The 11,105-nt window shown below is 46.3% G+C and overlaps 1 protein-coding gene across 1 annotated transcript; it reads left to right on the top strand.

Moving 5' to 3' along the window:
* The first annotated feature begins 656 nt into the window (after positions 1–656).
* LOC121558410 (polymeric immunoglobulin receptor-like) lies at positions 657–10,421 on the top strand. Its single transcript, XM_045213416.1, has 9 exons — positions 657–705; positions 984–1,283; positions 7,021–7,353; positions 7,524–7,635; positions 8,091–8,185; positions 8,737–8,777; positions 9,837–9,920; positions 10,166–10,225; positions 10,332–10,421. Exons 1-9 carry the CDS (start codon positions 657–659, stop codon positions 10,356–10,358), a joined length of 1,101 nt encoding a protein of 366 aa, XP_045069351.1. The 3' UTR covers positions 10,359–10,421.
* The last annotated feature ends 684 nt before the right edge of the window (positions 10,422–11,105 follow it).

Here is an 11,105-nt window from a genome sequence, read left to right as displayed (position 1 = left end):
AACCTTTTTGTCAAATAAACCAATAGTGACACCACACCAGCCACTGCCATCCAACCCTACAGTTTAGCTAAGCAGTCTTTTATCAACATGTAATGCATTGAGTTAACCTGAAACCTGTAGTCTTGTGGTACAGCAGCTTCCTGAGCTACTGCTGATTCGCTACCTTACAGGCCAATGTGGTTTGGAGCTGTGTCTATGACCAGGGTTTATTTCCTGGACAACGTTTATTGTTTCTATTTCTATTCCTTTCTAGTCTAATTCTTTTTAAGACAGAGAGGTTTCATATCTGGATTTTGGCAAAACACCTTAAAATCACATAGACTGGAAGTCTAATCATGGGTTTACTTTGAAGCTGATTTTTGGTCTGGTCTGTGGAGATATTGGTCTAACTTTATTGGGAACAAATACCAGTACATAAAGTAAGTACATAAATTAAGAATTGAAATCAATTAATTTGAATAAATCAAATCATATCAATTGTAATGACTGTTCCACAGAATGTATTGTTACCAGCCAATCATGGGAATGTTCACTTTAACATAAGCAGAATGAGGGGTACAGACAGTGATGTGTATAGGAGTCATTGTCTTTGGTGCCTCTGTCCTTGACACATACATTTGTGTACAGGTACTATAACACAGAAACACAAACCACACATGGCTCTTCATCTCTCCCTCCTCCTCCTCCTCTTCTCCAGACTCTCAGGTAAGGGTAAAATGTTTTTATGAAGTGAAAAAGTCTCATGGTTCAGTGCGCTGCTGCTTGAAGTCAGACAAAATATTAGCTAGCCTACATATTCAGCCCACACTCATCCTTGCCATACCTGCCATTTTGTACACTACTCACTCCGACTGTTGTCCTTGTCCACCTGAATGGGTAATTGGTAGACCACCTTATCAGTTGACCGAAAGGACTGAGTCTAAATGTGTTTTCTGTTGCTGTGTCTGCAGGTACCCAGGCAGGGGAGTACGGTGTGTCCACAGTGAGTAAGGTGTCTGTGAAGACAGGAAACTCCATCACCATCCCATGTCGCTATAATCTGAGATACATAGAATATGTCAAATACTGGTGTCAAGGAGATTACTGGAATTCTTGTTCTGCTCTAGTACGCACAGACCAACCAAAGATATCTGGGACGGTATCAATCTCTGATGATGTCACCCGAAGAATCTTCTCTGTTACCATGACTGATCTGCAGCCAGAGGACTCTGGGTATTACTGGTGTGCTGTGGAGACTACAGGAAGAGATCAACATACATACTTGCACCTGTCAGTTACCACAGGTTAGCTCCCCCATACCTCTCCTCAATCACACTGTTTTTTTTATTTGTTCAGTATGACACAGCTATGTAGCTATTGACTTGGGGAAGACTATTTTAAGGCTCTAAATACAATGTATTTACATGGCTATACATATAGGCAGATACATTGTATGTATGGAGTGTGTTTTCATTGTGGGTATACATTGTTATACTGTGGAGAACAGAAACACTTTATTATGAAGGGTTTCTACATAAGGACTTCATAACACATTCATAAGCCATGCATAATGAAATCAAAATCACAACCAAATGCTGATTTATTAATGATCTTTGAGACATTAAATTGAAATACTGTAGAATTCCATTCTTCCTATTGAAGACCGCTCCTTCTGAGGAGTACCAATATGGCGGACGGTGGCTTCAAAGCCTCTCATTGGCCAATACATAGCATCAGCAATCTAGTGTTTGTATACACTGAGTGTACAAAACATTAGGAACACCTTCCTAATATTGAGTTGCACCCCCTTTTGACCTCAGAACAGCCTCAATTCGTCAGGGCATGGACTCTACAAGGTGTCAAATGTGTTCCACAGAGATGCTGGCCCATGTTGATGTCACGGATACGGCCGAGGCTGCCCCTCCTCCTCGTTCGGGCAGGCTTCGGCGGTCGTCGTCACCGGAGTACTAGCTGCCACCGATCGATATTTCTGTCTCTCACTAGTTCTGTCTGTATTGTTCACACCTGTTACTCATTAGGCTTATTAGTTTCCCCTATATCACCTCTGTTTTCCCTCCTGAGTGTGTGCGTGATTGTTATTTTTACGTCGTCTGTTGAGCTGTTGTTTTTGCTCTTCCCTGCGTGGAGGGTTTGCTATATTTACTTGGTGTCGAGTAAAGCCATTTATTCTCAGTTCTGTGTCCTGCGCCTGATTCCGTTTCCCCACTGCACCCAGACGCTGACAGAATCACGCACCCGTTATGGAGTCAGCAGGCACGCCCGATCCCAGCGCTTCGTTGGAGGAACGCATCCACCAGCACGCGACCATGCTGCAGCGACTAGGTTCGGATCAAGTGATCCACACCATGGATCGATGGGAGAGAGTTGGGTTTTCTACACCTCCTCTTTCGCCGATTTCTCTTCCATCAAGATCCTCAAACCCTGGGTCCAGTGGTCTTCGGCTCTCGCTCCCGAGGGAATACGATGGGACAGCTGCCGGGTGTAAGGGTTTCCTGCTCCAGGTGGAACTTTACCTGGCCACCATCCACCCGGCTCCCTTGGGATACGAGAGCGTGTCCGCCCTCATCTCCTGTCTGTCGGGCAGAGCCCTGGAATGGGACAACGCGGAGTGGGGTGGAATAGACGCTGAGTCCGTTAGTTTCCGGGCAGTATTCGATCTTCCGCCTGAAGGGAGAGCGGCGGGGGAGCGCCTGTTTCACCTCAGCCAGGGAAGGAGGAGCGCACAGGAATACGCCCTGGATTTCAGGACACTGGCAGCCAGCGCGGGATGGAACGAGAGGGCCCTGATTGATCACTACCGATGCAGTGTACGGGAGGACGTTCGTCGGGAGATGGCCTGCAGGGACACTACTCTTACCCTGGACCAGCTGGTAGATTTATCGATCCGGTTGGATAACCTGTTGGCTACCCGCGGACGTCCAGATCAGGGTCCGTCCAGTCCATCCCCCAGCACTTCCGAGTCCACACCTATGGAGCCTGAGTTTTCCCCACATTCCCAGCATAGGGTGCTCGTAGATTCCGGCGCAGCTGGGAATTTCATGGACAGATTGGTTGCGCATAGATTAGGGATTCCTATATTGCCGTTAGATGTGCCCTTCCCCATACGTGCCCTAGATAGTCGCCCATTAGGGTCAGGTATGGTTAGGGAGGTCACAGCTCCACTTCGGATGGAGACACAGGGGGTCATGAAGAGAGAATTAGTCTCTTCCTTATTGATACCCCTCACGTTTCCCGTGGTGCTGGGCCTTCCCTGGCTAGCCACCCATGACCCCAGTATTTCGTGGAAACAGAGGGCTCTTAAGGGATGGTCACCTCAGTGCTCGGGAAGGTGTGTAGGTGTTTCCGTAGGGGCAACCACGGTGGAGAGTCCAAACCATGTCTCCCCAATGCACATTCCCTCAGAATATGCCGATTTGGCTCTCGCGACTCAATTACCACCCCATCGACGAGGGGATTGTGCGATAGATCTCTGTGAGGGTGCTGCACTTCCCAGGAGTCACGTGTATCCTCTGTCACAGGAGGAGACGGTGGCTATGGAGACAAATGTCACCGAATCTCTGGGACAGGGATACATTCGGCCCTCCACTTCCCCTGCCTCCTCGAGTTTCTTTTTTGTGAAGAAAAAGGATGGAGGTTTACGCCTGTGCATTGACTATCGAGGTCTAAATCAGATAACCGTAAAATACAGCTATCCTCTTCCTCTCATTGCTAGTATGACGGAGTCATTGCACGGGGCACGCTTCTTCACAAAATTGGACCTCAGGAGCGCGTACAATCTGATCCGTATCCGGGAGGGGGACAAGTGGAAGACAGCATTTAGTACCACGTCTGGTCACTATGAGTACCTCGTCATGCCGTACGGGTTGATGAATGCTCCCTCAGTCTTTCAATCTTTTGTCGATGAGATTTTCAGGGACCTGCACGGACAGGGTGTAGTGGTGTATATAGATGATATTCTCATATACTCCGCTACACGCGACGAGCATGTGTCCCTGGTGCGCAAGGTGCTTGGTAGACTGTTGGAGCATGACCTGTACGTTAAGGCTGAGAAATGTCTGTTTTTCAGACAGTCCGTCTCTTTCTTAGGATACCGCTTGTCAGAGTCAGGGGGCGAGATGGAGTGTGACCGCATTTCAGCCATGCATAATTGGCCGACTCCTACCACGGTAAAGGAGGTGCAGCGATTTTGGGGTTTTGCCAACTACTACTGGAGATTTATCCAGGGCTTTGGTCAGGTAGCAGCTCCCATAACCTCTTTGCTAAAGGGCGGTTCGGTGCGCCTGCAGTGGTCAGCGGAGGCGAACAGGGCTTTTGGTCAGCTGAAGGCGCTGTTCACCACGGCTCCCGTGCTGGCTCATCCGGATCCGTCCTTGCAATTCATAGTCGAGGTGGACGCGTCCGAGGCGGGGATAGGAGCTGTACTGTCTCAGCGTTCGGGTACGCCTCCCAAACTCCTCCCCTGTGCTTTCTTCTCGAAGAAGCTCAGCCCGGAGGAGCAAAACTACGACGTGGGGGATCGGGAGCTGTTATTTTTTGTGAAAGCTCTTAAGGTGTGGAGACATTGGCTTGAGGGGGCTAAACCCCCTTTTCTCATTTTGACTGACCACTGCAATCTGGATTACATTCGGGCAACGAGGAGACTGAATCCTCGTCAGGCAACGTGGGCCATGTTTTTCACGCGTTTTGTGTTCACCCTATCGTATAGACCAGGTTCCCAGAATGCTAAGGCAGATGCTCTTTCCCGGCTATATGACTCAGAGGATCGGACCAGGGAGCCTACTCCCATACTTCCGGCTTCTTGTCTGGTGGCGCCGGTGGTATGGGAGGTTGACGCGGACATCGAGCGGGCGTTACGCACGGAGCCCACTCCCCCCCAGTGTCCAGTGGGTCGTGCGTACATTCCGTCCGAGGTTCGCGATCGTTTTATTTATTGGGCTCACACGTCACCTTCTTCTGGCCATCCTGGCATTGGTCGGACAGTGCGCTATCTTAGTGGGAAGTACTGGTGGCCCACCTTAGCTCAGGACGTGAGGGTTTATGTTTCTTCCTGTTCGGTGTGCGCTCAGTGCAAAGCACCTAGACACCTGCCCAGAGGTAAATTACAACCTCTCCCCGTTCCACAGCGGCCGTGGTCACATCTATCGGTGGACTTTGTTACAGATCTTCCTCCGTCACAGGGTAACACCACGATCCTGGTCGTTGTGGATCGGTTTTCTAAGTCCTGTCGTCTCATTCCTTTGCCCTATAGTTTCTGATCGGGATCCCCAGTTCACATCGAGGGTCTGGAAGGCGTTTATGGACCATCTGGGGGTCTCGGTCATCCTGACCTCAGGTTTTCACCCCGAGAGTAATGGGCAGGTGGAAAGAGTAAATCAGGATGTGGGTACGTTTCTGAGGTCGTATTGCCAGGACCGGCAGGGGGATTGGTCAGTTTACATCCCCTGGGCAGAAATGGCACAAAATTCCCTCCACCACTCCTCCACTGACCTGTCTCCCTTTCAGTGTGTACTAGGTTACCAGCCGGTCCTGGCACCATGGCATCAGAGCCAGATCGAGGCTCCTGCGGTGGATGAGCGGTGGGCGCTCGGAGGAGACATGGAACGCTGCCCATGTACGCCTGCAAAGGGCGATTAGGAGACAGAAGGCGAGTGCCGACCGCCACCGCAGTGAGGCTCCGGTTTATGCACCGGGAGACCGGGTCTGGCTCTCAACCCGAAACCTGCCCCTTCGCCTGCCCTGCCGGAAGCTGGGTCGGCGGTTTGTGAGGCCCTTTAAAGTCCTGAGGAGGTTGAACGATGTTTGTTATAGGTTACAGCTCCCCCCTGATTACCGTATTAACCCCTCGTTCCATGTGTCTCTCCTCAGGCCGGTGGTAGCTGGTCCGCTCCAGGAGTCCGAGGTGCGGGAGGTTCCTCCGCCCCCATTGGACATTGAGGGGGCACCGGCGTACTCGGTCCGTTCCATCATGGATTTGAGGCGTCGGGTTGGAGGCCTGCAGTATCTCGTGGAGTGGGAGGGGTACGGTCCGGAGGAACGGAGCTGGGTTCCCAGGAGGGACATCCTCGATCCCTCCTTGTTAAGGGAGTTCCATCGTCGTTATTCCGACTCGCCCTGCTCTGCGTCCTCCTGGCCGTCCCCGAGGCCGGTGTCGACGCACGGCTGGAGCCGCGCGTCAGGTGGGGGGTACTGTCACGGATACAGCCGAGGCTGCCCCTCCTCCTCGTTCGGGCAGGCTTCGGCAGTCGTCGTCACCGGAGTACTAGCTGCCACCGATCGATGTTTCTGTGTCTCACTAGTTCTGTCTGTATTGTTCACACCTGTTACTCATTAGGCTTATTAGTTTCCCTATATTACCTCTGTTTTCCCTCCTGAGTGTGTGCGTGATTGTTCTTTGTTACGTCGTCTGTTGAGCTGTTGATTTTGCTCTTCCCTGCGTGGAGGGTTTGCTATATTTACTTGGAGTCGAGTAAAGCCATTTATTCTCAGTTCTGTGTCCTGCGCCTGATTCCGTTTCCCCACTGCACCCAGACGCTGACAGTTGACTCCAATGCTTCCCACAGTTGTGTGAAGTTGGCTGGATATCCTTTGGGTGGTGGACCATTCTTGATACACATGGGAAACGGTTGAGCGTGAAAAACCCAACAGCGTTGCAGTTCTTGACACACTCAAACCGGTGCACCTGGCACGTACTACCATACCCCGTTCAAAGGCACTTAAATATTTGTTATTGCACATTCACCCTCTTAATGGCATACATACACAATCCATGTCTCAATTTGCTCAAGGCTTAAAAATCATTCTTTAACCTGTCTCTTTTCCTTCATCTACACTGATTGAAGCGGATTTAACAAGTGACATTAATAAAGGATACTAGTTTTCACCTGGATTCACCTGGTCAGTCTATGTCATGGAGAGAGCAGGTGATCTTAATGTTTTGTACACTCAGTGTACATCATTGTCTATGATATGACATGAATTGCTTCTCCCTTGGTGAATTTGTGTCTGTACCTCTGTGTTCAGGTACTCCAGGACTCTATGTGGACCAACAGGAGGTGACTGGAGTTGAAGGAGGGAGTGTCACTGTCCGTTGTTACTATAGTAACTCTGGAGATATAAAGTGGTGCAGGATGGGTGGTGATTGTGTGTTGTATTCTGGGACTTTACATGGAACATCAGTGACATTAAAGCGGACTAGTGATGCCAACAACAGAAAAGTCTTAACAGTGACTATGAGTGGACTGAAGATGGAGAACACTGACTGGTATTGGTGTGAAGTGGGAGAACTAGAGATGCCTGTTCACATCACTGTCAGTCAACAAACTGCAACACAGAGAACCATTAAGATGACCTCAAGTTAGTAGATGAATTACCTACATTATTATCAAATATGATTCACTCTGTTTAATCCAGTGGCATCATCTGGAATTAATTGTAATATTAACTATGAATGTAATGTTGCTATACAACCTGACTATCTGGTATTCCATTAATTTCACTGATGCCATTGTTATTTTATCTCACAGCAATCCAAGCTCCAACCAATCAACAACCCTCTGCCTCTCCAACTGCTGAGCTTGTTCAGACTGACAACACAAGTCAAGGAGCTGAGGGGAACATGGAGGACGTCCACCAGAGGTTATTATCACTCATTCAGCTGTAATATCCCACATATTATGGCAATTGTTTGATAATATGAACACAAAGAAACATTACAATTCCATCATACACTACAACAGTTAAAGCTAACCTAACACCCTCCCTAAATGCATATAGAGACTGTTAGCACTTCCTCTTGGGTAGAACATTTCTTTGGAGAAGTAGCAGCAATTTTTGTGTTATTCTCACTCATTTGCAAGGACAAGTTGCACACATAAAAAAAAACCACGTTATTTGTAAAGTAATAATCTCAATAATAATAATATAATCTCTTCAGTTGCATGGTCTTCTTCCACACATGTGAATAGCTAAATACTTGTTCAGTTTATCACAACAGTGTAAACAACAAGTTATAACTTTTTCACAAATGATACATTTATAATGATCTATTTTAATTGTATTTTTGATTCAAGTTCTTCTATGTAATCCATCAGGTCCATAGATGTGAAAGTCCTACTGATTCCTTGGGGCATGTTGGTGGTGGTGACAGCTGGTATCCTAGTCACATGGAAGATGTGGACAAAGCATAGTAAGTAGTCATTGTATGTTGTCGTATCGAGTAAATGCTGGCAATTATTGCTGATAAACAAAGGAGTCCGCTCATACTGAACCTTGATCATAAGTTTATTCATATTACAAGCTTTCAGCATAAGTGACAGATGTCATGACACCCGGAGAACGGCATCCCAGATTGCAATGGCCGTTCTGCCCTCTCTTTGTCTAGCCCCTACTTATAAACAATGCAAAAAGATGGTTGGCTCCCTCTGCTGTCCAATCACCCGTCTCCCCTGGGGCGTCACCCCACAAACGCCACATTTGACCTAACATAAACAACATTCCATTTCTTCATGAAAAACATTTAACAAAGGGATAATCCTAATACACGACATTGTGAATATAAAAAAGGAGAATAGTTTAGAAAAATATGTATTGACATTGCGACCAACAGTATATTGCTGCCTGTGATTTATCTTGAATGACAGAAAGTATTTAGAGGAATTGTCTATAAGAAATCCATTCAGAGGTATTATTGTACTATAACAAACTCAGAAGTAATTGACATCTCCCTCTTTATTCCAGAGGACAATAAGGCCAAGGACCAGACAACTAACAACTCAGTGGTAGGATACACTTAATTTATTATATTCTATTACTTTCAACCATCTGCTTTTCTGTTCTTGATTTGGGATCATCTACCATTTGAGTCGAGCGTTACCTCTTCAGTTGATAATCGATGACTTTACAAAAAAAGGTCCCATATTCTAACTGAAACCAATGCTGTTTAAAAGACAGAGAACAGGAAATTGTCAGTTCACTAAATATATCTCTGACTGCATCCTATCATGGAAACAAACTGTGGTTTAGTTGGTAAATAGACAAGTCCTGTTTCTCTTTGCTATTTATTTCTTTGCAGTCTGCTGACCCTGAGCAGGACATTATATACAGCACAGTGAGCCACACCAGAGAAACAGCACAGCAGGTACAAACTGAATAAACCTGGTTTAGGTCTGTGGAGATCTTGGACTAGTACCAATCACTCCATCTCTGCATGGAGCTAAGGTTCTCTCTCTCTTTCTCTCTCCTCTATCTATGTAGTGTGAGCTTGGGTTCTCACTCACTCTCTCTCTCTCTCTCTCTCTCTCTCTCTCTCTCTCTCTCTCTCTCTCTCTCTCTCTCTCTCTCTTTCTCTCTCCCTCTCTCCTCCATCTCTTCAGTGTGAGCTGGGGTTATCCCTCTCTCTCTCTCTCTCTCTCTCTCTCTCTCTCTCTCTCTCTCTCTCTCTCTCTCTCTCTCTCTCTCTCTCTCTCTCTTATCTCTCTCTCTCTACTCAATTCCTGCAGTGTAGAGCTGAGTATCTGAAGTTCCTATACTCTGTCTTCCTATGCATGTAGCCATATGTTTACCTTCTGTGCTGTCCATTTCTCAGAGCCCAAACCCAGACAGCCACCATGACGTGATGTACAGCACTGTGATGCCTGATCAGTTCAGGACAGAACAGAAGGTCAACATATGGCTACATGCATCTTGGGTCTTAGACAACATTATGGCTGTTTGCATCTGTTTTAGAAAACAATTGTATTTACAGTATCATTTTCTGTCTTGGAACAAGCAATAGGTAAATGTACACTATAACAATAAAACAATACATTTTTGTTATCTGGGTCTCTCTCTACCAGCAGGCCCCATTTCCTGAAGATGATGATGATGTCACATACAGCACTGTCATCCCCCAGCACAAGGCCCAACTAAAGGTACAGGCCAAGGTAAAGCTGCTCTGTTGATTAGCCACAGCTAGTATTATGTTATCAGAAACAACAGTAGGTGATTGTTTCCTCAGTGTTAATATAGTCATGGTTATGTCACCATTATACCTATAGGCATAATATATCACCTTTATGTCACATATCACAATTACAACTGTCTTTCACAGAGAACTGTGTTTCAAACTGTACTCTCCATTATAACAGAACTGTCCCTGTTCACCTCTCTACCTGTTCGTCCTCTGTAGGCAGCAGAACCAGATGATAATGTGGTCTACAGCTCACTAGCTCTACAGGTGACCACACAGGTCAGTGTTGTTGTCTCCTCTGTCTGTTTTACCAGATACCGTTATCATTGTCTATCCATGAGATGACAGTGTTGTGATTGTGACTGAATGTTTCCCTTCTCTCCAGCAGAGGGCAACAGCAGAACAGCAGTGACTGACTGAGTGACCTTGGTGGAGTCCTTATCCTGGAAGGACAGCCCACTCTCCGCTCCTGTGTCACAACATTTCAATTTAAGGGCTTTATTGTTAATGGAAACATATGTTAACATTGCCAAAGCAAGTGAAATACATAAAAAACAAAAGTGAAATAAACAATAAAAAATGAACAGTAAACATTACACTCACAAAAGTTCCAAAAGAATAAAGACATTTCAAGGGTCATATTATGTATATGTACAGTGTTGTAATGATGTGCAAATAGTTAAAGTACAAAATAGAAAATAAATCAACATAAATATGGGTTGTATTTACAATGGTGTTTGTTCTTCACTGGTTGCCCTTTTCTTGTGGCAACATGTCACAAATATTTTTGCTGTGATGGCACAATGTTGTATTTCACCCAATAGATATGGGAGTTAATCAAAATTGGATTTGTTTTCGAATTCTTTGTGGGTCTGTGTAATCTGAGGGGAATATGTGTCTCTAACATGGTCATACATTTGGCAGGAGGTAAGGAAAGCTTTGACTATGTACAGACTCATTGAGCATAGCCTTGCTACTGAGAAAGGCCGCCGAAGGTGATGGCTTTGTTATGGAAGGTTTGGGAATCGCTTCCTTTTAGGTGGCTGTAGAATTTAACGGCTGTTTTCTGGATTTTGATAATTAGCGGGTATCGGCCTAATTCTATTCTGCATGCATTATTTGGTGTTTTACGTTGTACACAGAGGATAATTTTGCAGAA

Source organism: Coregonus clupeaformis, unplaced genomic scaffold (assembly GCF_020615455.1).
Source record: "Coregonus clupeaformis isolate EN_2021a unplaced genomic scaffold, ASM2061545v1 scaf0111, whole genome shotgun sequence".
Classification (NCBI taxonomy): Eukaryota; Metazoa; Chordata; class Actinopteri; order Salmoniformes; family Salmonidae; genus Coregonus; species Coregonus clupeaformis.
Note: the sequence above shows the minus strand (reverse complement) of the source record. Positions and strands in the feature narration are given on the sequence as shown.

Excerpts from the sequence above, each read along its gene's own strand:
- LOC121558410 (XM_045213416.1), top strand. The coding sequence starts at position 657 with ATGGCTCTTCATCTCTCCCTCCTCCTCCTCCTCTTCTCCAGACTCTCA. Across the intron at positions 706-983 it reads CCTCTTCTCCAGACTCTCAG|TGAGTAAGGTGTCTGTGAAG; the intron begins GTAAGGGTAAAA and ends GTGTGTCCACAG. Across the intron at positions 1,284-7,020 it reads GCACCTGTCAGTTACCACAG|GTACTCCAGGACTCTATGTG; the intron begins GTTAGCTCCCCC and ends CTCTGTGTTCAG.